Source organism: Canis lupus, chromosome 11, assembly GCF_011100685.1.
Source record: "Canis lupus familiaris isolate Mischka breed German Shepherd chromosome 11, alternate assembly UU_Cfam_GSD_1.0, whole genome shotgun sequence".
Taxonomy (NCBI): Eukaryota; Metazoa; Chordata; class Mammalia; order Carnivora; family Canidae; genus Canis; species Canis lupus.
The window spans coordinates 53,657,099-53,681,328 of record NC_049232.1 but is presented as its reverse complement, the minus strand read 5'-3'; the positions used below and the strand labels follow the sequence as shown (position 1 = coordinate 53,681,328).

At 50.9% G+C, this 24,230-nt stretch overlaps 1 protein-coding gene and 1 long non-coding RNA gene across 9 annotated transcripts in view; one reads left to right on the top strand and one right to left on the bottom strand.

The window, feature by feature from the left end:
* Positions 1-24,230, top strand: part of PAX5 (paired box 5) — a 195,159-nt gene that overhangs the window by 42,618 nt on the left and 128,311 nt on the right. For 7 of the 8 annotated variants that reach the window (XM_038552835.1, XM_038552837.1, XM_038552840.1 and 4 more), the window contains one exon: positions 22,499-22,674. In XM_038552835.1, coding sequence (XP_038408763.1) covers positions 22,499-22,674 — 176 coding nt within the window. Of the gene's footprint in view, positions 1-22,498; positions 22,675-23,554; positions 23,960-24,230 lie in introns of those variants that run through there. The other variant, XM_038552842.1, reaches the window with a different exon arrangement.
* LOC119873944 lies at positions 587-2,366 on the bottom strand. Its single transcript, XR_005367006.1, has 3 exons — positions 1,771-2,366; positions 734-850; positions 587-643 (listed from the first exon to the last, which is right to left on the bottom strand). It is a non-coding gene; the product is annotated as an uncharacterized LOC119873944 (long non-coding RNA).

Below are 24,230 nucleotides of genomic sequence, written 5' to 3'. Positions count from 1 at the left end.
ACAGGAGAGCTGGAGTTAGATTCAGGATCATTCTCTGTCAGCTGTGTGACCTTGGGCAGGTCACTTCCCATCTGTGGGGGTTTCAGTAACCTCTCCCTCAGACTTTTATATAAAATAGCTTTGAAGAGGCTTTGTGATCATTTTTGGTCCTGTAGGACAGGGAGAGGTTGCTGTGTATTATTTTCCCTGGAATTTAAGTTGGCTAGATGCAAATGCTCCCCCATCCTCATAGCTTAGAAAGTTTGTGCCTCTGCCTCTGTGACCACAAGTAAAGGCCTGATGGCATCTCTTGGATCTGCTCATTTCTGTCTGTCCCCACTGCTACTGCCTTGGTCCAAGCACTCTCTCTTCCCTCTTGGACTGTTGCTGTGACTTCCTGGTGCATACCTGCTTCCAGAGTCCTTGACTTCTCCAGAGTCCACTTTCCACAGAGTAGTATCCATGATACATGCTCAACAAAGGGTGCCTTGGGCAGCCCAGGTGGCTCAGTGGTTTGGCGCTACCTTTGGCCCAGGACGTGATCCTAGATCCTAGAGATCCTGGATCGAGTCCCACGTCGGGCTCCCTGCATGGAGCCTGCTTCTCCCTCTGCCTGTGTCTCTGCCTCTCTCTCTCTGTCTCTCATGAATAAATAGATAAAAATCTAAAACAAACAAACAACAAAGGGTCTTCTGTGTTACTAGGATGCTTTTCCCACTGCCTTGAAAACTGTCCTCTCTCACCCACCACTCACCCAGGTCCCATTGCAAATCTTCAGGATCCAGTGTGAATAGCACTTCCTAAGGGACAGCTCCCTTGTTGCCGACTCCTCTTCGCTCCTCTGGTCCCACCTGTAGCACACAGAACCTGCCTGTTGATAAAAAGACCACATTTGTCAGTTTACTTCCCTGTGAGAATGTATCTGCAGTGGTCACTGTTGTTGCCTTAGTACCCAGCACAGGGGCTGGTTCATGGTAGCAAATATGTACTGAATGAGGACGCTGGAGGTCGTAGAAGCCTCTAGCCCATCTGGGCAGTGGGCGCAGGTAGCTGGTTAGAACCCAGAGCCTTGCACATCAAACATCCACCCACTCCTTCCTGACCCTAAAGGCTCTGTCCTCAAGCCTCTGCAGTCTGGCCCCATAGGAAGGATCTCATGGCAACTATTCTGGAGGAGAAGAGAGCTCTCTCATGTTCTAAATACACACTTATGCGTGGGTGCCGTGTACACACACACATAGATGTGCATGCTGGTGCCTTCAGCCTTTGTCCTGCTTGCTTTGCCTTGAGCATGTGTTCCAGTGGATATAGATCATGGCCCCAAATGGCAACTGCGATATGCCACAACTATAACGGCTAGGGCGTCTTGAGTGTTTACTATATATATTTGAAATCATTAATGCATTTAATACTCTCCACCATGGTACTGGGTAGGTACTCTTATCATCCTTGTCCTTTTTTTTTTTTTTTAAGATTTTTATTTATTCATGAGAGATACACAGAGAGGCAGAGAGAGACAGAGAGAGAGAGAGAGAGAGACAGAGACAGAGACAGAGACAGGAGAAGCAGGCTCCATGCAAGGAGCCTGATGTGGGACATGATCCGGGGACTTCAGGATCATGCCCTGAGCTGAAGGCAGACCCTCGACCACTGAGCCACCCAGGCGCCCCTATCATTCCTGTCTTATATTCAGAGAAATCCAGGAAATTGCCCAAGATCACACAGCTCCAACACTCAGGGGTGTCAGTGTTGGGCCAGGCTCCTGGGTGGCTGCCTCCGGAGTAGCCTTACCTGCCATTTCTGATCTGCTCCTCACATTGTGTCACAACAGGACAACATCAGTGGGGTTTCCCCAGCTTTCAAGTCCACCTCTCCGCTGCCTTCCGCCATCCCCATCATCCTGCCAGATAGAGCTCAGAGGTCTTGGCTCAGAACCTGCCTCATTACTCAGGTGTCCCATTTCTGAGTCTTCCTCCAGCACTGCCGTGCACACTTTCTTGTCTCACCTTCATGTTGATCGGTTTTAAGTGCAGTAATTGGCTGATCACATGTAGGCTGTAAACCACAGCAGGGCAGTGCAGGGGGTGGGCTAGAGTCTGGACCCAGCCCTGCCATTTACCAGCTGTGTGAGCTGTGACAAGGGCCTGCTTTGAGTTCAGTTTCCTCACCTGTCAAAAGGGGATAATAATTCTTGCTTTTCCTGCAAATTAAAAAATATAACTTGTGATATTTTGATAGGCACTGGCACATGGCAAGTTTAAGAAATAGCTATTATTTCTGTCATCAGAGAATTTTTACACTGAGTTCAGATTCCTTGGTGACTTTGAGAACTTTCTAGACTTCCAGTTCTTTTCTTTCTTTTTTTTTTTAAAGATTTTATTTATTTATTCATGGGAGACAGAGAGAGAGAGAGAGAGAGAGAGAGAGAGGCAGAGACACAGGCAGAGGGAGAAGCTGGCTCCACACAAAGAACCTGATGTGGGACTCGATCTCAGGACTCCAGGATCACGCCCTGGGCCAAAGACAGGTGCTAAACCATTGAGCCACCCAAAGATCCCCTTACTATTAGTTTTTTAAATGACTTAATTAATTTATTTGAGGGGAGGAGGTGGAGGAGCAGAAAGAGGGATAAGCAGACTCTGTGCTGATCGTGGAGACCGATGTGGAGCTCATTTTCGTCATGCTGAGATCATGACCTGAGCCGAAACCAAGAGTTGGACACTTACCTGACTGAGCCACCAGGTGCCCTTCTCCTTTTTTTTTTTTTTTTAACAATTATATTTATATTGCTGCTACTGATAACAGGATTATTCAGGCAATGGGTCAGAAGAAAAAGAAAGACATACCCACCAGAATTTACACTGCAGAATTTTAGTTCTATATTTCAAGAAGCTAATAATTCAAATTGTGGATGAGGACAGCTTGCAGAGGCAGGATGAGCCTAACATGGGGTGGAGAGGCCTGGGTTCCTGACCCGGGTCCAGCCACTATCTTGCTGTTTGATCTCAGTCAGGTCCCTTCCCTCTGGGCCCTCCGTTTGGATGTGATGAACCCGACAACCCTTCCAGCTCCGAATCCTTCCTTTCCCCTCTTCCCTCCTCCCTGCAGCCCCCTCCCTCCTCCTCCATCTCCTGTCTCTTCGTTTCCTTTCTGTCTGAGACACAAACGCCATCCAGCACTCTTGAATGGGACTTTTGTTCTGCTAACATCACTTTTCTGAAAAGGACCATCGGTCAGGTTTGTATCTTTTAAATGCTGGCACATTTTATCAGTTAAGAACCTGCATACCTCTCTCCCAAGACATAGCCTTAAGGAGCCCACACGCTGCAAAGGGGAGGTTTATGGGAGACAACAGGAGGAAAAATAAATAACCAAATCTCTTTGGGGGTGTAATGTAAAGTACGGCCCCTACAGAAAATGCCTTCTCTCCCAGAAGCCCCCTTTCCTGCTCTTGCCAAGACCCTAAGCATTTTGCAGCTCCACTTCAGTTACGATTCACGTCTCCCTCTTTTGGTTCCCCACAGACTGGGGAGAGGGGCCGAGAGCAGAGCTGTGCTTGCGTGATCCCCGTCTCCAGGCCTCCTTGAGGTAGGCTTTGGAGCACTGGACTTGGAGTGACAGGGCTGTGGGTGTGAGTGCTGGTGATCTGGGACAAGCCACTCTGGGCCTCAGTCTTCTCCTGGGCGAAAGAGAACAGAATGCATTCCTCCGGGTCTTGTGCAGACTCAGTGAGAAGCAATGTGTGAGAGAGCGCTTCGTAAACTGCAGAGCTCTGTGGGGGCATGAGAGGGTTCCTTCTAGCTCTCTCCATGGGCCTGTTCTGTGACCTCGAACAATCCGTTAACTTCTCCAAAGGTCAGCTTTGCCATCTGTAAAGTGGGAAATAGCTAGGTCGTGCAATTACTGGGAGAATTCCTTAATGGGTGCACAGCACCTGGCCTGGTTCTTGGCCGTGGCAGGTGCCCATGTAGAGGCCAGTGCCCTGTCCCCTTCCCTTCCTCATTTTTCCCCGCAGCCCTCCCCCTGTGAGCACAGGCCTGGATAACTAAGCTACGGGCTTCTGAAACTGGGCTGCCCCATGGCAACGCCAACTGGCTGCTCCTTGGCTGGGGCGGCTCAGGCAACTTGCCTAGCCCGAGCCGCCTCCCTTCCCTTGCCTGGAGAGAAGGGTAATAGTAGTGTCTGCCGGAGAGGGTTGTTGGAATTATGAGACCCTGCTCAGACGCCCCCCGGCCCGGAGTGGGCGCCGGGTGGGTCTTCGCAGTTCACCCAGACCTTGTTCCTCCGGTGGGGGGAGCCGGCCGGGCCCGAGCAGAGCGCGAACGGACTCGCCCAAGGGCGCACCAGGGCTCGGATGCCGGGATCTCAGGGATTTCCAGGGACCGCGCCGCCTGGCGAACGGGGGCCAGACCGCCCCCCCCTTCCTCGCCCGGTCCCCCTCGCCCCCCCCGCCGCCCGGAACGGGGGGCAAACCCCTTCCAGGAGGAGGGCATCGGGATTTTTCCAACGCGACGTGGAAGGGGAAATAAATCCAGCCGCGAATTCCGACGGCGGCGCGGGACGCAGGGAGCGCGCGGCGCCCTCGGGCAGGAGGCGGCCCGCCCCGGCCCCGCCAAGCATTTGCAATTTAATTGACATTTGGCGGCGGGAAGCCAATCAGTGTAAGTCAATTGACGTTGGGCGATAGCACGAGCCCGGCCGGGCGCCCCCGCCCCCCCCGCCGGCGGCCTCGGCCCGGCCGCGGGGCACAGCGTGGCGGCCCCGGCAGGTACCGGCGCTGGCGCGTGTCTCGGCCCGCGAGGGGGCGGCGGGCGGCCCGCTGGTTGCCGCGCGGCCCCGGCGCCGGGAGAGGCCCTAACGAATGACTTTATTTGCCGGGGCCCTGCTGAGAACAATTGAGTGTGTGACGGTAACGGCGGACGGCGGCCTCCCGGGCCGGAGCGCGGGCGCCGCGGCAGCCGCGAGCTGGGGGCGCGCAGAGGACGCGCCGCGGCCGGGGGCGCCGGGACCCGCGTGCGGGGCGCCCCGAGCCCGCGGGGGAGGCCGCGCCGGCCCCCCGGGGGCACCCGCCCTCCCTCGGCTCCCGGGCACAGCCGGGGCGGCAAGACGCTGGCTGTCGGGCCGGCCAGTCGTCCTGGGGGGCCCGGCCGCCCCTTGTGCCCGGGCCCCTGGGGCCTAGGGGGTTCTGGCGTAGGGACTTTCTGTCTCTTGCACGAGTGGAAAAGTAGAAAGAGGCACGAAAGGCATCCCCGCTTCGAGCGCCGCGGCCGGACAGCTCAGCGCTGGGTTCCAGCCCACCGCGGCTGCCGGCGTGGTCTCTGTCCCCTTCGCCCCGGAGCGGTGGCCCTCCTTCCCTCCATCTCAGGCTATCCCCACTCGGGGATCCCCGTGCTTTGTGGCACGGCACCTCCCACAGGAAGCCCTCCTTGCTCCCACAGAGAAGGCTGTCAGCCGCATGGCTGCCTCTGAGCCTCTGCAGCCTTCTGCTGCCTCCCCCATCAGACCATGAATTCCAAGGACGGGGCCACCTTCCATTCGTCCTCAGTGCCCAGCATGGAGCCCGGCGCACCGCACAGATGTGGAAGGAGTGGATAAGAGACGGACTCCTCTCTTCCTTGCCATCTCTCTCTTTCCCTCTGGTGAAAGACACCAGAGTTCCTTCTCCTTCTTTTCTTTTCCAGTTCTCATTTCAGGTGTGCTGTCATTCACTCACTCAACAAATAGTTACTGAGAGCCAACTATGTGTTAGAGACTCTGGAACTAACAGGTCACTGCCCTTGGGCAGCTTACTGGTCAGCGACAGAGGATGATGCGCTGCATATGATGAATATGTCAAGCACCTACCATGTGCTGCATAATGGCCCAAATTCCGAGTTGGCAAAAGCTTAATAAAGGCTTGCTGAGAGCTTCTCCCTGTCATTGCATTCGGTGATCCCTAGTGCCACCCTGTGACAATCACCCTAATTCACAGATGTACAAGCTGGTGCTTAGAGTGTTTAAAAAGCGGTTTGTGGCTGTGGAAGGGGTCTAGCTTGGGAATCTTTTTTTTTTTTTTTAAGATTTTACTTATTTGTTCATGAGAGAGAGAGAGCAAGAGAGAGGCAGAGACACAGGCAGGGAGAGAAGCAGGCTCCATGTAGGGAGCCCGACGCGGGGCTCGATCCTGGGTCTCCAGGATCAGGCCCTGGACTGAAGGCCGCTGAGCCACCCGGGCTGCCCTAGCTTGGGAATCTAACACTGGTTTGCCACGTGAGCTCTGCCTTCTATCCCTCAGTATTACCATCTGTAAAATGGGGGGATTGCAATTGACTTCTGAGGGTCACTTGAGGAGGAATGGGCCACAGGGGAGATGGAGCCAGGACACAGGTCTCTGTTCCCAGCCCATCGCCCCCTGGTCTTGCAGTGTGACCACTGGAAGAGAGGATACTCTTTTTTCTCAGCCTTATGAGGCTGGCAGTGAGACAGAAGCACTCACTATGTGGCAGGCACTGTGCTCGCAGCAGCCTTAAGAAGTGCAGGTGCTGGGGCCCTTGCCTGGCTCAGTGGAGTGTGTGACTCCTGATCTTGGGGCTGTGAGTTCAAACCCCACATTGGCTGTAGAGATTACTTAAAAATAATATCTTTAAAAAAAAAAAAAAAGAAAGTGCAGGTGCTATTCTGTTTCCCTTTTGCAGATGGAAAAGATGAGAGATTAAATCACCACCAGTCCAGGGTTATACAACTAGGAAGTATATTGCAGGGCTGGGATTCAGACCCAAGCAGTCTTGTTTCAGAACCTGTGCACTTAACCTGCTCTACTCGTGGCAGAAATAGCACACGGACCTCCTCCCATCCCTCCCCTACTCTTACACCTCACCCCAGGCTTTGTCCCACCTCCCTGGCCCTCTGAACTCCAAGTCCATTCTGCATGTTTGCAGGATTGCAGGAGCACTGATTTCTCAAGGTGTCTTTCCTTCCCTTGGCCTTTTGCTCTTTCCTTTGTTATAGACCCTGACAGGAAGGAGAAGCTGCTGCAGAACCTGAGTCCCTTCTTGGCTCTGTCCTGGTTGGATTATTGTATTTGGGAAATGGGTTTCTAAAAAGGATAGGGGGAATCCAGGTGTTGTCTTTTAGGAACAAGCTCTCACTGTTCATGTTGAGAAACTACATTTATGTTACTATTTTAAAGGTTTTTTTTTTTTTAAGATTTTATTTATTCATGAGAGACACAAAGAAGCAGAGACATAGGCAGAGGGAGAAGCAGGTTCCCTGCAGGGAGCCCGATGCAGGACTCTATCCCAGGACCCTGGGATCATGACCTGAACCAAAGGCAGACACTCAACCACACAGGTACCCAGATGCCCCATTTTTAAAGGTTTTATTTGAGAAAGAGAGAGAAAGCATGAGCAGAGGAGGGCAGTAATAAGCAGAGGGAGAAGCAGACTCCTTGCTGGGTAGAGACATATGCGGGGCTCAATCCCAGGACCCAGAAATCACAACCTAAGCCAAAGACAGACTCTTAACTGACTGAGGCACACAGGTGCCTCGGAAATACATTTATTTTAGAGTTAGTTTTGGCACCTGTCTCTCAAAAGGAGTCAGAGAACTCTTTCTCTCCCTGGATATATTCCTTTTTCAGGAAGACAGATTAAGGAAGAACAATCCCTACCATGGAATAGTCCTAACAGGCAGAACCAGAGGGGCCTCGGAAAGTATATATAGTGATTATCTGTCAACTCAGTGTCCCCTTTTTAAAACAAATATTTTGTAGCGCTTCCTTTGCCATCCTAAAACGAAATTTAGAAACAATGTAACCTATCTGCAAATATAATTTAAAAAACCAATGCCCCCCATGTGACAAAAGAGGGAAAGAAAAATAAAATCATAATAAAATGATGTATTTCATTATGTAAATGCTCAGGCATGACTACACCAGAAGACATAATAAAGTAGTCAGTTGCTTGCACTTATGCATAGAATCACCATGAATGCAGCAGCTACAAATGTGGACAGCTGTGTTTTTTGGCAATACCAATTCTTTCTGAAATTGTGAACATGTCTTGATAAAATTCCAACCAAAACAAAGCATAATCTTTCCTCAATTTATGTATGGTTGCATTCCTGGAAGTCAGTGTAAATTAAAACACTAAGTTTTTATCTGTAAGTAAAACAGTTAGGTTTTATGGCTCAGATATTTATAAAGAGAATTGTCACCAATCTGAATGTATGATGGGTCATTCCAAAGACATGTGAGCACACGGCAACTCTTCTCTGTGTTGGACTGGGCTGTGTGGTGCCCCGCCCCCCGCCCGGCTTTGCCCCCATAATTCCTCCCCAATAACAAAGACTCACAGATTCCCCACGTTTCTTCTGATCTGATCATCTTTGTTGAGATCCACTGGAACAAATAGTTTCTCTCTGGGGTCCCTTCCTCTGGGGGGTTCTGTGATTCTGTTTAAAAGCAAAAAACTGCATATGTTATGCACCTACTGTGTGCATGACCTGGCACCGGGGAGATAGAAATGTGACCTGATTTCTATCTGGGCTGTGAAAGAGAAGTCCCTGCTCTGTGGGTGCCATGCTCCCAGGAGGCTTCCATCTGTGATGTGAGCACAGCCTGCCTTGCATCTTAGTTCTGTTCAGGATACCCTTTGTCTCCTTCTTCATATTCCCCAGCCCAAATCCTGGCTCACATGCCACCTCCTCCCCCCAGGAGGCCTTCCCTGACTGTATCTGCCTCCTGCCCCCTGCCCCCCACACCAGACAAGTTCTATCTCTGGGCCCCCACTGCCTGCTGTTCAGGGTTCTCTTAGGGCACTTCCCTGTGCTTGAATCAGAGCTGCATCTCCAGGCTTTGGCTCCCTGCCAGAGGATGGGTTCCCTTGAGGGCTGAGACTGTTCCCTTCTGGGGCTATGCTTGGGGTCAGAGCATTGGCAAAAGATGGTCGAATGCTTGAACCAAGAGATGTGGCTTAGCCAGGTACCCCTCTCTGTATACATCTTGTTCTTTTAATTAAGCAAATGGCTTCTCTTCTCCTGCCCTCACTCCCGTCCTCATCAGCTGACATGAGATGCTTGCTGTGCAGACAGCGCTATCTCATTTGGGGTCTAACAGCCTGCTTGCTCTGACCCAGTACTTAGACTTGGCACAATTTATTTTTAAATATTTTATTTATTTATTTGAGAGTGAGCGAGAGAGTGAGTACAAGGAGGGGCAGAGGGACCGAGGGAGAGGGAGAAGCAGACTCCCCATTGAGCATGGGGACACAGGGCTCAGTCCCAAGACCCTGAGATCATGATGTGAACCGACGAGCCACCCAGGCTCCCCAACTAGGCACAATTTATTGAGCCCATTGCACAGATGAGATGAGCTCTGTAAGGTCACATAGCTGGCAAGCGGCAGAGCCCTAGCTGGTGCCGAAGGCACTGCTATCTGTGTTATCTAAATGCTTGCAAGGCTGGACCTTCCTTCCTTTTTTTTTTTTTGCGGGGGGGGGGGGGGGGGGCTCTCTTCCAGGAAGTCATCATTCATCCATTTAGTGGCTTCTGACTCAGTGTTGGGCACTGTGACCTCCATGGTAGACAAGGCCCTGTAGCCACCTTTGAATTCCCTCAGGGGGCTCTGTCTTCCAAGCCCCAGGCCAGGCATGGAAGGGAGCGTTGGATGCCCCCAGGGAGAGAGTGGACAGGCTTTACCAGCAGGTCATCAAGGAGTGGCAGTCTCCTTTCTACTTGTTTAGTTTTTCACTTTCAGTGAAACGTCCACTTTTATTCATTCATTCCACAAGTATTTATTTTGTGCCTGCTATGCGCTCTGGGTCCTGGAGACGCAGCAATGAACAAGATAGACAAAACCCTCTGCCCTCATGAGCGACATTCTAATAAGGGAAAAGAGAATAAGTAAATAAGGAAAATAAACAGCATGTTGCTAAGTGCTCTAGAGAATAGCAAAGCTGGGTAAGGGGACAGAGTGTGGAGCTGGGGGTGGAGGGCGTATGCTGGTGTACGGAAGGTAGTCACAATCATGAAAGGACATTTGAGGAGAGACTCTAAGGGAGGGAGGAGTGAACCAAACAGATATCTAGGAAAAAACAGTCCAGAAAGAGGGAACAACATATGCAGAGGTCTGAGGCAAGGGTGTGCTTGGCATAATTGAGGGACAGTGAGGAAGCCAGTGTGGCTAGAGCAGAATAAGTGGGGGAGAGTGGGAGGAAGGGAGGTCAGGAAAGCCCAGTTGCAGGGCAGGGTACCCAGTGCTGTAGGGCCTCCTAAGCCATGATCCACTGTGGATCTCACACAGTGAGATGGGGCATCAGGGAGTGGCAGCCTAGAATATCTAACAGGGAACTTCAGAGGCCTGTTTTGCAGCCTGCCACTGGCGACTCACTAGCTCCAGCTGATTTTCCCTTCTGATCATCTCCTGAACCTGGCTCTGAACCTGGGTAGTCATTCCCATCATCAGCTCTCCCCTGGGCAGGAATCTTCATCTGGCCCCCCAGGCCTCTGTCACCTCTCCCTCTGATGGGGTCTCTACTCTGTGGCCAGCTGAGACGACACGAACCCCTCCACTCCGCAACCCTTCTGCGTCTGGCATGAATTCTAAGTGTATTAATCTGATCAGACAAGGGCCCGACTATTTGGAAAACACACAAGGGGATCTGGGAGGTGGATATTGGGGTTACTGGAAGGTGGACTGTCGGTTTGTGGGTAAGGAAGGCAGCGTGCTGCAGGGGGAGGCCCAGGAGCCCCTTCCCACCCCAGCAAGCCCCCATCGCAGCCCTCTCTCCGGCCTCAGCAATGGCTCCCCCCAGAGGCGCCTACTTTATTTATTGCTTCTCCCCAGCTCCCTGCGGGCAGAGGAGAGGTGCATTAGTGTGTTTGCAGACCCTGCCAGCTTGGAGCAGATGCAGGGCTGATTTGCAAACTGTCATTGCCCTGGCCTCCTCCAGAGACCCACATGCTGGGCTCAGCCTCGTGGCTCCGAGAACCACCTCCCCCAGGCAGACAGCCGGACAGAGCCCCTGTCTCCTGATTTCCCAAAGTGCAGCCGCTTGGCTTGCCGTTGAGAAATTTAAATTAAATGCCATGGAGGAACCGTCGCAACGCATTGGGCCATGTTGACAGTGGAGAATGAAGTTCTCGCTGTTGATAGGAGCTTATTGGCCTGGCACAAATTAGACAGGTGTCGGACTCTAAAGTGCAAAGGGTCCTGAGCTGAGCACCTGGGATCCAGATTGGAGTTCTGGTTGGGCCGCTGAGTGTCTTTAGACAACTGTTTACTGCCCTCTGGGCCTCAGTTTCTAAGCTGTACATGAAGCCACAGGCAGTCTTAGAATCCACCCCAAGCTCTAAAATTCTCTGAACCAAAATTTGAGGATGTTTCCTTCATCCAAGTAGTCGAGGATAGTGGTGTGTCCAGCACGGCTTGGCAATTCTGGAATTGCCTGGAGGTTGGCAGAGGCACCCAGGAGCTGAGACACTAGGGCCTCTTAATCTCACCTGCCCTGGTAACTCTGCTGTGTGACTTGGGCAAACCACCTCCCCCTCTCTGAGCCCATTTCCTCACCCATAAAATGGGAATGATCATCTCTTGCCCTTAGGTCATTGTAAGAATCAGACAAACTGATGAACGTGGAAGGCGAGTGTGAGTAGACACTTGAGTGGCAGTTGTCGTTACCATTTTTGGCTATGCCTTACCCTGTACGGGCACACACATTTGCCAGTCTAATGCAAGAAGATGCCCCTACTGAGTACAGAGTCCAACCAAGTTGACTTAGCTACGTAAAAGAGAATGATGGTGCCTCTGTGCAGAGTGCAGAGCTCTCTTAGGGGTTGTGCTTGCTCGGTTCCGTGCCATCTTAAGTCCACCGTTGATGGAAAAACACACCACAGATAGACACAAAAGCCTCTCGAGTTCTTTTCAGCTGAGACAGGAGATGACACACATTGGCGGACAGAGGCCGATCTCTGTGTATCCAAGAGGAGTCGAGCCAGTCCGAGTATATCTAACAGGTCAAGCTCTGAAATGAAGAAGCAATAAGCCAGTGAAATGGTACTATCACCGAAACATGATTGATCAATTGAATTCTATCAGAGACAGTGGACAGTGAGATTAACTCAGGCCTGATAGGTTCAATGAGTTAAAGCATGATGTTCATTTCAGCTTCATTTCACCAGTCTTTGCTTGTGAAATTGGTCAATCAATAGAGGTTGAAGATCATATATATATATATATATATATATATCGGGGACCATCTTATGGGGAATATAATCTCAGTAGTTGGCTCCTGGCTGGGGCTGCCTGCCTCGGGTAATGGAGACAGAACAGGGACTCCATCAGCCCCATCGAAATGGCCTGATATCTCCTCCAAATGAAAAGTATTTTTGGATCTCTGATGATTTATCTTTTTTTCCTCCCTCTCACTTTGATCTATGACAAAACCCATACCCATCTTGGAGAAATATAGTGATTTCTCCTGAAAACATTTGTGCAATGATCAGAATGATACACTTCAAAATATGAACCTTCTTTTTAGTTATATTGTCCTTGGAAAAAATAAAGACAGTAATTTAAAAACCCAAATGGGGGTAATGCAAAGATATCAGTGTAAATATGATTTTTAAACTCTCTTATTTATTTATTTATTTCTGTGCCGTGGAGGATGGGGGACAGACTGCTGTGTGTGTGAAAGCCAAAAAAGGGGGTGCATGCACAAGGAGTCCTTCTAGGTATAATTAAAATGATGCCTTCAGCATTCTTTGATCTCATTTAAAAGCACGACTCATAGAAACAAATCACCCTTTTGCTCCCAGTAATATTTCATTTGCTCCGGAATATTTTCACTATGGTGGTTGATTTAACATCCCTCCTAATTAGCGTGCATATCTCTCTGTAAGGTGGAGTAATTAGGTACTACTGTACAAGGTAATGGACTTGGACAGTATGGATTAGAGAGAACAGATTTGTGCCGAGGCAATGCCCAAGGTATTGCCTATTCTTGGAGGTCATCGTGATTCAGTTCATCACAAAGAAATCCCATCTCTTCATACCAATGCCATGAGAGCTTCCGTTATGTATTGACCCTATGTGTACGTCAGAGCATATATTAGGCTCTGGATATGGATAGAAATGCTGAGAAGCTAGACAGATGGGAAAGAGCCTCGCTACTCTGCTCTCTCCCCCTTCCCCAGTTCCTGCATTCCAGCCCTCCTGAATTATAGCCATTCTCCAAGCAAAGCATTTTCCTGTGCCTCTGGGCCTTTGCAGGTGCTGTTCCCTCTAGTTGGAATGCACTTACATCCTCTCCCTGCCCTTTTCTTTGGCTAACTCCTTCCTACTCATTCTTAAGTCTTGGGCTTCATTTCTTCCAGGTGGCCTTTTTGGATCACCCCCGCCCCCAGCCTGGATGAAATGGGGTGATTTAGTATAAGGTTAGGAACAGACTCCAGTCAGACTGCTGGGGTTTGGGTTCTAGCTCTTCAGTCTCTTAGCTGTGTGACCATGGGCAAGTTACTTTAGCTCCCTGTGCCTCAGTTCCTCATCTGTAAAATGGGAGGGGCAGTAACGGACCTGACATTATTGGACTGTTACGAGCATCAAGTAGATAAGGTGCTTGGAATAGTGTCTGGCACAGACTAAGCTCTGTATAAGAGCTGGCCACCACCGTCCAGCTCCTGGGCCTGCCTCCACTTCTTAGGCTCCCAGCACTTACCTTACTTACCACATTGGAATGATTCACTTCTCTACGTCCTCCACTCAGGGCAGGTTCAGGTGACCCTCACAGGGCCGGATAGCCAGCAGGGGTTTGGTGCCTGTTGCTCAGGAATGCATGGATCCATGAGGCTTGGAGTGGGCCTCGGGGGGCCTCGTGCGTTTCCAGGCTCAGCTTGCTTTGGCCCTGCCTTGTGGCCCGGGACAAATCCCTTTGCCATCCTGGAGCATGGAATCTTCAGTCCTTTGGGGCCTCTCCCTCACTGACAGCCTGTGACTCATCGGGTAACACACGGCACAATCAGATTCACTCTGGTCGAACCTGAACGTATTTGGCAATTTTACAATTTTGCGTGTTCCTTCTCTGAGAAGAAAGAGTGAGTGAGACTAATGGGTGAATAATGGTAGTTCCTGTGGCGTTTCCTCCACGCTACTTTGATTTTTCGCAGCCCGTGGTCCCAGTTTAAGATGGGATTTATACAGTCACCCAGAACATTGATTTTGGTTCTGGGCTGCCACGGGACGTTTCTGGCCCTGCCACCCTGTTGCCTGGCACAGGGCCTGGCTCATGGTAGATGCTCGTAGTAGATGGCTCAGAGTAGAAATGTTGCCGGCTGAATCTTGTCTGTGCTGAGTCCTCTCCCCTTTATCGCCATGCCTTGTCTCTGTCTCTGGGGTCTGGCTTGGATGGCTCCTCCTGCAGGGCCCCTTCCCTGGTGTTAGTCATGTCTGGGTCACTCTGAGCATCCGGACATCCCCATGCAGAGTAGAAGAATGAATGGCATTTCGTCACTGTTGTTGGACTCTGAGCAGTTGACAATGTACTGCATTCTCCTTTCGGTGTGTGTCACTGGGAAGCTTAGAGCTCAACTGAATTTTAGCAGTTGATTATGCTCTCATTTAAACTTTTATGGACTGCCTCCAGTCCTTCTTAGAAGTAGGTAGAACAGAAGGCCTTGGTCGTTTCGCTCTTTCCTCCTCCGGGATCACTGATGTCATGGAGGTCACCCCGAAGGTTTTCTCCTGAGTTCTCTGCTGATGCCAGAGACCCATCCTGCTGCCAAGTTCCCCCAAACCATTTGGGCCTGCAGCCCTCAAGTCTTATCTAGGTTACGTATTCAGTCAACAAACCTTGATTAGCATCTCCTTTGCTTGAGGTGAGTCTGACGTGGGCTCTGCCCTCGGAGGGCTCATACTGTTCCCAGGGAAGGAAGGAAAGAACAATCCTAGAAACGGCTAATGTTTTTCGAGCACTTGCTATGTGCCAGGTACTATGCCAAATATTTTACCTGTATTCCCCTTCTGTTCTTTTGTCAAGCCCGGGTCTCCTGATTGTCCTATTTTACAGATGACAAAATCAAGGATTAAAGAGATTAAAGAAGTTTCTCAAATATCATAGCTTGTAAGAGACAGAGTGAGGATTTGACCCTGGACCTGCCCACATTTAGGGTGCCCAGGCTTCCCTGGTGGCTGTGCCACATCCACCACAGGGCCTAGCTTTGCTCTAAGACATGTTAGGAGGCGTGCAGGTGTTTGCTGTGGCCTTGAACAAGTTACTTCTTATCTTTGCCAGGTTCCTCAGCTGTAAAATGGGGGGAGGGGGGCTGACCTCACAGGATGAGTTGTGAGGAGTAAAATCCAGCCCATTGTGGTGGCCCACGCAGCTTGCTGAGGAGACCCAGAAGAAAGGGCAGTTCTTTCAGCCTTTGGACTTAGAGGCTGCTTCAGAGAGGAGGTGGTTTTTAGGTTGAGTCTTGATGGGCAGGGGTGAAGGTGAGCCAGCAGAGGGATGAGGAAGGAGGAGTAAGTAGGCCGCTGGGATGGTGTCATGGGGTGACTGGGGGGTGAGTCTGACTGCAGGGACATATCATGGAGGCCGGGAAGGCTTGGGCTTTATCTTGAGGAAGCCTTGGAAGGGTTTTCTTTTTTTTTTAATTTTTAATTTTTTTAAAAAGATTTTATTTATTTATTCATGAGAGACACAGAGAGAGAGAGAGGCAGAGACACAGGCAGAGAGAGAAGCAGGCTCCATGCAGGGAGCCTGACGCGGGACTCGATCCCTGGTCTCCAGGATCATGCCCCGACTGAAGGTGGCGCTAAACCGCTGAGCCACCCAGGCTGCCCACTTGGAAGGGTTTTCATAGTGAAAGTGATGGTGAGAGCTGTTCACATAGTTTGGACACTAACTTTGTGCCAGGCACTGTGCTAAGCATGTTATGGGGATTATCTCATTAACCCTTACAAGAGCCCCAGAGACCGTCCTGCAGACCACTATCCTAGTTTACAGATGAGGAAACGGGAGCATGTTAGTTTTAGTGGCTGACTTGAAGGGTAAAGGGGAGTGGAAAGAACACTGTAGGTATGAGGCCTAGGCATAAATCCCAGCTGAGTGACCTCAGTTACTCAACCTCCCTGAGCCTGACCTACCAAGACCTGGCTCTGCTCCGTCTGCACTGAGGGAGGCAGGCCTGGGAGCATGGGTGGCTGCCAGAGTGCTGGGGTAAGAGGTGGCAAACTGGCTGGGTGTCACGACCGTGGAACCCTGCAGGCCAGATCAGGAGAAGACCTCAGACCCTCGGGAAAGGGTGGGGGGCACTGTAGTGCACAAAGCAGGAATGGAATCTGGGACTTATTCTCACAAAGTCAAAAAGATTAAGGGGAAATATATCCTAGTGAAGAAGAAAGATTTCTTCCTCTCTGACTTCCTCCCAGAAGCCCTTAACAGCCTGCGGCTACCCACATGTCTGTTCCTAAACCAAGTATTGGCAAAGAGAATGGGATCCCCTATGTAGGCTCAGGCAGTTGTTTAGGGGTGGAACAGATATTGCAGTGTGTTTGGGGGGTGCCCTACAAAGACTGCACAAAACAACCAAAATGGGAAAATAAATTAACGTTCATGTAATACTATTTCATAGACAAAATCTAGGTGGATTTTGGAGGAGAAAATGATTAGAAATGACGGACTCAGCCTCCTTAGGTTGGTTGATAGGGCCTCTGACGCCCAGAGAGGGCTCACACAGCAAGTAAGGGCAGAACTGGGGCTAGAACCCAGGTCTACTGGCTCTCAACCCTTTTCCCACTGGGTCCTGCCGCTGCCCTGCCATGTAGAGGAGCACCTGGGAGGATGGAAAGTTCCATAAGGGCTCTAGCATTGGCTGGGTTCTGTAGAGAAATGGCACCTGGAAAAAGCTGAAGACAGACCCAGGGGCTCCAGCCTCCTTTCCTGGGACTCCCGGGCCTTTGGCTAGGGTTGCAGTGTTACATCCCAAAGGTCATCATAACAGAAGGGATTATGGAGATTCCTGTTTGTTTTTATTTTTTTTCCTCCCAGCGAGCATCTGCAGACATAAAGTACATGATGATTTTTAAAGAAACAAACCAGAACCCTTCAAGAAAAATGCAAACCCCCTGAATCTGCTGTGCTCTGAAGAAAACGCAATGGGTTTATGATCTTTTAAGACACACAAGAGACAGCTTTCTCTTGACAGATGGGAATCTGAGGCTATTTTGCTTCCTCCCCCTTTGCGTGACCAGACCCGATTGTGTAAAGCTTTTAGCTTCAAAGCCGGGTTGTGAATAACATTGGTTTAACCTGAAATTTAAAGCCAGCATTTCTTTGCTCCCCGAGACGGGGCTTCCTGCCCCTTGCTCCCCTGAAGCTAGCTTCCAGAATGTTAATTCTACGAGCCATGGTTGACTAAGCCCAGCACTGGGTCTATTACATATTATTTGATTTGGAGTAGAAAAAAAGATTTAAAGATACCATGCCCCTTGTATACCTTTGTACTTTTGCCCATGTCTGTCCATATATTTAAGCATACTATTCACATTGTGAGTCCAGATTTTTCTCCCTGGAATGAAATGGATCCGAGTGTTTCTGTAGCTTGTCTCCAAGACCACATTCCCCAGTGAAGTCAGACAGCATCTTTGCAGCACAGATGAGAAAGGCTACGACTTCCACTGGAGACTTAGAGGTTCAGACCTGCCCTTGTGCCAGGGATGGTTTTCGGGGATTCAGCTGTCTCTGAGCATATACTTGGTTGGTTTGGCTCATACTCGCTATATACCCACTAGGTGTGGCACCCAGAGGTAGGTCATCTGTGTCCCTGGCCTAAGAATTATGCATCTTTTTGTCAGAGTATTTATCTTGGTTGGCATGTGTGCCTTTTCTGGTCTGATTATTTTTCAATTAACAGTTGCCTCCTCCACTGAACAGAAGTGCATGAGGGCAGGGCCAGGCCAGCTCTTGCCCATCGCCATAGGCCAGCAGTAGCATGTGCTCACTGAGGTTGGTTAAGAGAAGAATGAATGATTGAATGAATGAGGTCAGATGGAGGGATGCTCCATCTTTGCAGACCAGACCTGCAGAATGAAGGTGGTTGTCACAGGTATTACTGACTTGTTCATTTATTCCACAAATACTCCCCGTGGAGGAGACCGAGATGGATTAATGGTGGCTTCCTCCTGAGGTAGCTAATAGTGCAGTGTCAGAGTGAAGGGCCCAGTGGGTTTGACTCTAAGAAAAAGGAGAAAGCGGTGAGAGCCCGGGGAGTAGGAGATGAAGCAGCCAGAGCAGAAAGGAAGGCATCCTGGAGGAGGAGGCCTGCATGCTCACAGGCTGTCTGTCCTGGCAGCAGTGCACACGGCAACGGGGAATGATTCACCTTCCCTAGCAGCACGGCGGCTGGCCTGTGGGTGACAGCCTGACCCCATGCATTGCATTCAGATGCCCACAGTGTGGATTTCATGTTGCTGAAATCCCTTAGTCTTTCCAAAGGATGAGGCTTGGGTGCGGGGCTTCGAAAACACAGCCTGATGTAAAGGAACTAGCAGTTCAGGGTGGAGAGTGACTGTTTCCCAGCCCCTCCTGGGGCCCCCCGCACTGCTACCCTAGCGGGACTCAGATCCTCCCCATGGCTTTCCATGGGTTCTGGGGCTGCCTGGCCATCTCCCCACAGCCTCTCCACAGCCCCCTGGGGTCTCTTGCCCTCACCATGTCTTTCATCACCTTCTCATGTCTAAGCCTTTGTGGGCAGCCTCCTCTGCCTGGCATGCCCTCTCCACCCCCATCCTCTGTGTCCTCCTGACCCCTTGTCTCTACTTTTCAAGCATGACTTCTCCTTGGAAGACTTCCTTGACTCCTCCCCGTGTGGTTACACCCCTTCTCCATCATCCAGAGTCCTTTGCATATGTTTCTAGACACTTTTTCAACTTGGCCACAATCACAGTTTGTAGCCATATGTCTGTGTGAGTATTGCCCTTTCTAGTTTGGAGAGAGGGGCCTGTCGTAGTCATTGCTGTATCCTTTTTTGTTTTTTTTTTCTAAACATCCCCTGGTGCAGGATCCCTGGGTGGCGCAGCGGTTTAGCGCCTGCCTTTGGCCCAGGGCGCGATCCTGGAGATCCGGGATCGAATCCCACGTCAGGCTCCCGGTGCATGGAGCCTGCTTCTCCCTCTGCCTGTGTCTCTGCCTCTCTCTCTCTCACTGTGTGCCTATCATAAATAAATTTAAAAAAAAATTAAAAAAAAAAACATCCCCTGGTGCAAAGTAAACACTTCATCAATATTTGTTAAATGGGTGATTATATGTGTAGAAGTGTCCCAGCCTCCTAAGGAAATGAGCAATGTCAGGCATCTGCGCAAAGTGACGAGGTAGGCTTACCTCACCTCCCACCCCGGTAGAGAAAGCAAGTGGGGGTGCTGGAGGGGCAAGGAGGAGTAGGAGGGATAATAGGTCAGGGCACACTCCTGGAGAGGTGGTTCTTCCCAGCTCTCTGTCCTCCACTACGAGTGTCCAGGTCACCAAGACAGCCTGGACCCTCTCACAGACTTGGCCCGTGGGTGCTGTGGTTGACTTTCAGAAAGCCGGAGCAGGATGCAGCAAGTCTTCTTCCTAGAACATGGCTCGGGTCCCTGCAGGGCTGCCTGTGTCTGCTAGGGAGCTAGGCTTCCAGGGACCCCCGGTGCATACACATGAGTTGGCCACGTATGCTGAGCCTTTACTCTGTGCTGGGCCATACTCAGTGACCAGATGGTGACTTTACCCTCAGGAGAGCCCTTAGTGGAGCCAACCTTAGCTTCCTTAGTAGAGGTGGAGCTCTGCCCTTCTAGAATTCTGAGCTGTCAAAGAGCCCAGCCTGTGAAACCCATGGGAGAAGGAATGAGCCTGAGGACATCTGTGGGAGGACCGCCTGGCCAGCATATCTGATGGAGCAGGCCGAGTGGGAGGGAAAGAGTGGCCATTACCCAACTGAAGGCAGAGTGAGGCCTTGGTGGTCCCTTTGTCATCAGGGACCAGCTGATAGGATCCTTCCTTAGGAGTTTGGGGCCTGGCTGGCAGGATGTGGCTGGGAAGTATAAGTGAGGTGTGGTGGAGAAACTTGATGGGAACATTGGGGACCCAGGGCAAGGTCATACTTCAGCAGGAGGGACTGGAGCCAAGATGACAGGCCAGAGCAATAGCTGAGGAGGAACAAGATGAGCATCCTCCTGTGTGTGTGTGTGTGTGTGTGTGTGTGTATACCTTTGATAATAGGGCCATTTGGCAGATGCCAACCAGTGAGGGGAGCATAGACAGGGCTGTGAGCTCCCACATTCTGCTGCTCTCAATGTCCTTGTAGGAATGGTCTCCATGGGGATAGACCATGATGGAAAAGGGGACTCTGAGGATGATGTCTTCTTGTGGAAGACTTGTGTCACAAGTGGCCAGAAGAGGGGCCCAAATTCTAGCCTGGGAGACATTGGCCAGAGAGACCAGCTTCCATAATGGCCCACATGTTGGGTTATCTGGTCATTCAGGCTGTAGCCTAGCCTGTGGTGTCCTCTTGGGTCAAAAGGGAGGTGGGATCTGTTTGCTCAAGTTGCTTTATGAGCTGCCTATGAAGGCCCTTCCCATAGAGATACTGGGGTGCTCTGAGCTGTCAGCCTCCATGTTGGGCTCTGGAAGGCCATTATGCATGTGAACACCCACAGCTGGTGTCTTTGCTGAAATGTTAGACCCTGCATTGCACTTTCCCCCAGATAGGACAGTTGGGGAAACACCCGCTTTTGGCAGCATCTCTGGCACAGCATCTCACTGCTTCCGGCTCTTGGTGTGGTCTCCTTCCTCACATGACATGATGGATGAGGTGTAGCCAGCATGTGCTGGCAGGTGGGATGTAGCAGAGAATCGGGCAAGGCCTGTGTGAAGGCACCTGCCATCAAGAGATTTGATGCATGCTGGTCTCCCCTGGGGCTTCCCCATGCAAAGGCAGAGGCCTTGCCTCTGGGCCTGGGTTCCAGCAGTGTCTGTGGTCAGACCTGCATGAGCAGCTGGGTCCTAGGGGGCCCTGGGGGATGAGGGCCTTTCAGGCCATTTCCTTGCTGGAAACTTTTTACCCTCCTTGCTGTCTTTCATTTTGAATGGTTCAAGCTCACAGCTCACAAAAAGATATTTCATCCCATTTTCTTTTTTTATGGGTAACTCATAATATTTTCTTTAAAATGTAAGCATCATCACCAGAGCCTGTTACAGTGTGAAGAGCTAGCAATACAGAATACATAGAAAATTTAATCCTGTACTTTCTTGGTAATGCATGTTTTTGAGTAGACAGTACATTTAAAATTCTGCAGTAAAACCAAAGCAAACAGAAAGCACGTGATGAGGAGTGCCCCTCCCTTCACCTCTCCCCCCTCAGTTCCTGCCTCTGGGAAAGGAGGGATAAGTGCTCTCGATGTTTCTCATGGTGCCTTCCAGAGTTCCTTTGGAGATATATATACAAAATGCACATAAAGTCTTATTTTCTTCCTTTTGTTTTTTTTACACAGTTATATGTTATACATGCTGTGCTGTACCTGGTTTATTTTTCACATGACAGTGTATCCCGAAGATCTTTCCACCTCGGTTCACAGTGGGAGTCCTCATTCCTTTATGCAGCCGCCCAGTAGTCCACCGTGCGAGCACACCATAACTTATGGAGCCAGCACCTACAAATAAATTCTGGCGTTGTTTCCAGTCTTTTGCTACTAGAACCTTGTACATACATCACTTCCATATGTGTGAGTGTAGTAGTAAAATACATTTCTAGAAGTGCAACTGCTTTATCAAAGGAAATATGCATTGTGATTTTGATGGATTGTGTCAAATTGTCTATCACGGGTGTGTGACCAGTGGGCTTCCACCAGAATTGTATGAAGGCTGTTTCCCTACAGCCGTCCTGGCATGGAGCTTTACTGACTGGTCACGTGATGTGGTGGCAAATGTCCTGGGTGAGGCCATCAGCTCTGTACCTTCAAAGGGGTGGGGGAGCTTCAGTGCAGAAGAGGCAGTGGCACCTGGTCATTGAGGCTGCCACTCCAGGGGCACCTGGGTGGCTCCATCGGTTGAGCATCCAACTCTTGATGTCAGCCCGGGTCATGATCTTGGGGTCCTGAGATTCAGCCCTGCATCAGGCCCTGCGCTGAGCAGGGAGTCTGCTTCTCCCTTTCCTTTTGCCTCCCCTTACTCTCTCTCTCAAATAAATAAATCTTTAGAAGTGAGTCCCAGTCAACCTGAGCTCCAATCCTCAGGCAAATTACTTGATCTCTCAGGCCTCAATGTTCACATCAGCAAAATGGGGAAATGTTTTCTACCGTGGGTGACTGAATTTCAGATGAGGTGATGTATGTAAAAAGGGCTTGGCATGGTGCCTGACATGTGCCCTGGGAGGCTGGCTCTGTTTCTTCTCCTGTCCAGGAAGGAGCTGGGCTCGGGGGTTTCGCAGCCCCTCTTCCTAGTCTCACTGTCTGGCATGCCTTTCTGCAGCAGCTCTGTAACCTGCACTCCCCCTTCCTGTCTCCTGCTCATCAAAGGTATTCAGGAATCTCCAGTGCCAAACGGTCACTCCCTGCCAGGCAGAGATTTCCTCCGGAAGCAGATGCGGGGAGACCTGTTCACGCAGCAGCAGCTGGAGGTGCTGGACCGCGTGTTTGAGAGGCAGCACTACTCGGACATCTTCACCACCACAGAGCCCATCAAGCCCGAGCAGGTATGTCCCACCACTCACTACCTGCCATACCTCCAGCCAGACGCAGGCTTGGGTTGCCCTCCCAAAAGCGTTTGGCGGGGTGTGGGTGAGGACGCCAGGTTCTACTCAGAGATGGGCTTCTCGTTGTTCTCGGCTAGACTTGGACAGTTGCAGCATCCCACGGGGTCAGGAGGACTTGTCTGAGGTTTCTGGCAACTTCTTGCCTTGGTGCCTCCGTCCCTCCGGCCAGCCTGGGGGGTGGGGGGTGGGGGCAGCGACATGACATGTCTGGCTGCTCTGCTGTTGCTGAATGGTGTCCTTTCCCCAGGCTCTTTGCACAGGGGTGGTGTGATGATCTCCTGGGCCACTCGAGGTGGTCTTGGGTCATTATCCTGTCAGTCAGGGTGGAGATGGAAAACCACATGACGATGGTGCTAGTGTGTACCCCATTGTCAGTTCACTTGTCGGGTCACCCTGGCATGCTTTTAGAGACTGAATCCAAGAGTCTGGAAATGAAGAAGTGTCGCACTGGACAAACTTCCAGCTGGGTCATTTGCAAGAGAGGGAAAGAAGTAGGAGGATGTCCTCTTGCTAACCCTGACAGGGAAGCAGTCACTGCCTTGGCTGTGGGACCAGGAAGGCTCTGCCCAGGGAGAGGCTCCTGAGTCCTTGGATACGGTCCCTAAAGGACCAGATTCAGCTCAGGAGGCTATTTTCTGATGCCCAGTCTGGGCTGGTTACCTGGGAGGCACAGGCAGCTCACCTGTGGTTCCTGCCCGCAGAGTGCTCCCATCTGGTGGGCAAGTCAGAGAGAGGTAGCTACTGGTACTGGTGTGAGGACTGGCCTCGCTGAGCTTCCTCTACTTGCTAACTAGATGGCACTTCTGTCTTTTTCCCATAGAGCTGTTCAGAACCAGGTAGGCTGGCTGCACAGGCTCCCACGGAGAGGAAAGATGCCAGAGGGGATGTTGAGTAGTGAGGAGTGAACAAAGCCTCAAGGGCCACCATCCTATGACAGTCTGGCCATCTGAGCAGTTCCCATGAGGGCTTTCATGGACCATCTAGCCACTGTGTTTTCAGATGAAGAAAGCGAAGCCCAGAAAGGCTTGCCTAAAACCACACACACAGCAAGTTGTGTATTCACTTAACAAACACTGAGGAGTATCACCTATGTGCAAAGTATGAAGCCAGGTACTAGGTGCTTCAGTGAACAAGACAGGCTTGCACCTGCCCTCAGGGAGCCTACAGGAATGTGAATGAGCCACATAATTAAGAATAACCCAAAAGGTCAGGGATTACACATGTGCTAGGTGCTGAGGCAGGGATGTCTGAGGGTCTCTGAAAGAATAATGTAGAGGCTGAGCCACTGTGGCCTCCAGAGGGAACTGCATTTATGCTGAGCCCTGAGGTATAGGGCAGAACCAGGAGAAGGGACTAGGGGTGGGGGGAATGTGCCTGGCACAGGGAATAGCAGGTGCAAGGGCCTTGAGGTAAGAGAGGGCACGGCAAGAGTGAGGAATGGAAAGGGAGCCAAGAGAGCCAGTGTGGCTGAGCATCAGGGCACAGGGGCGAGGGGA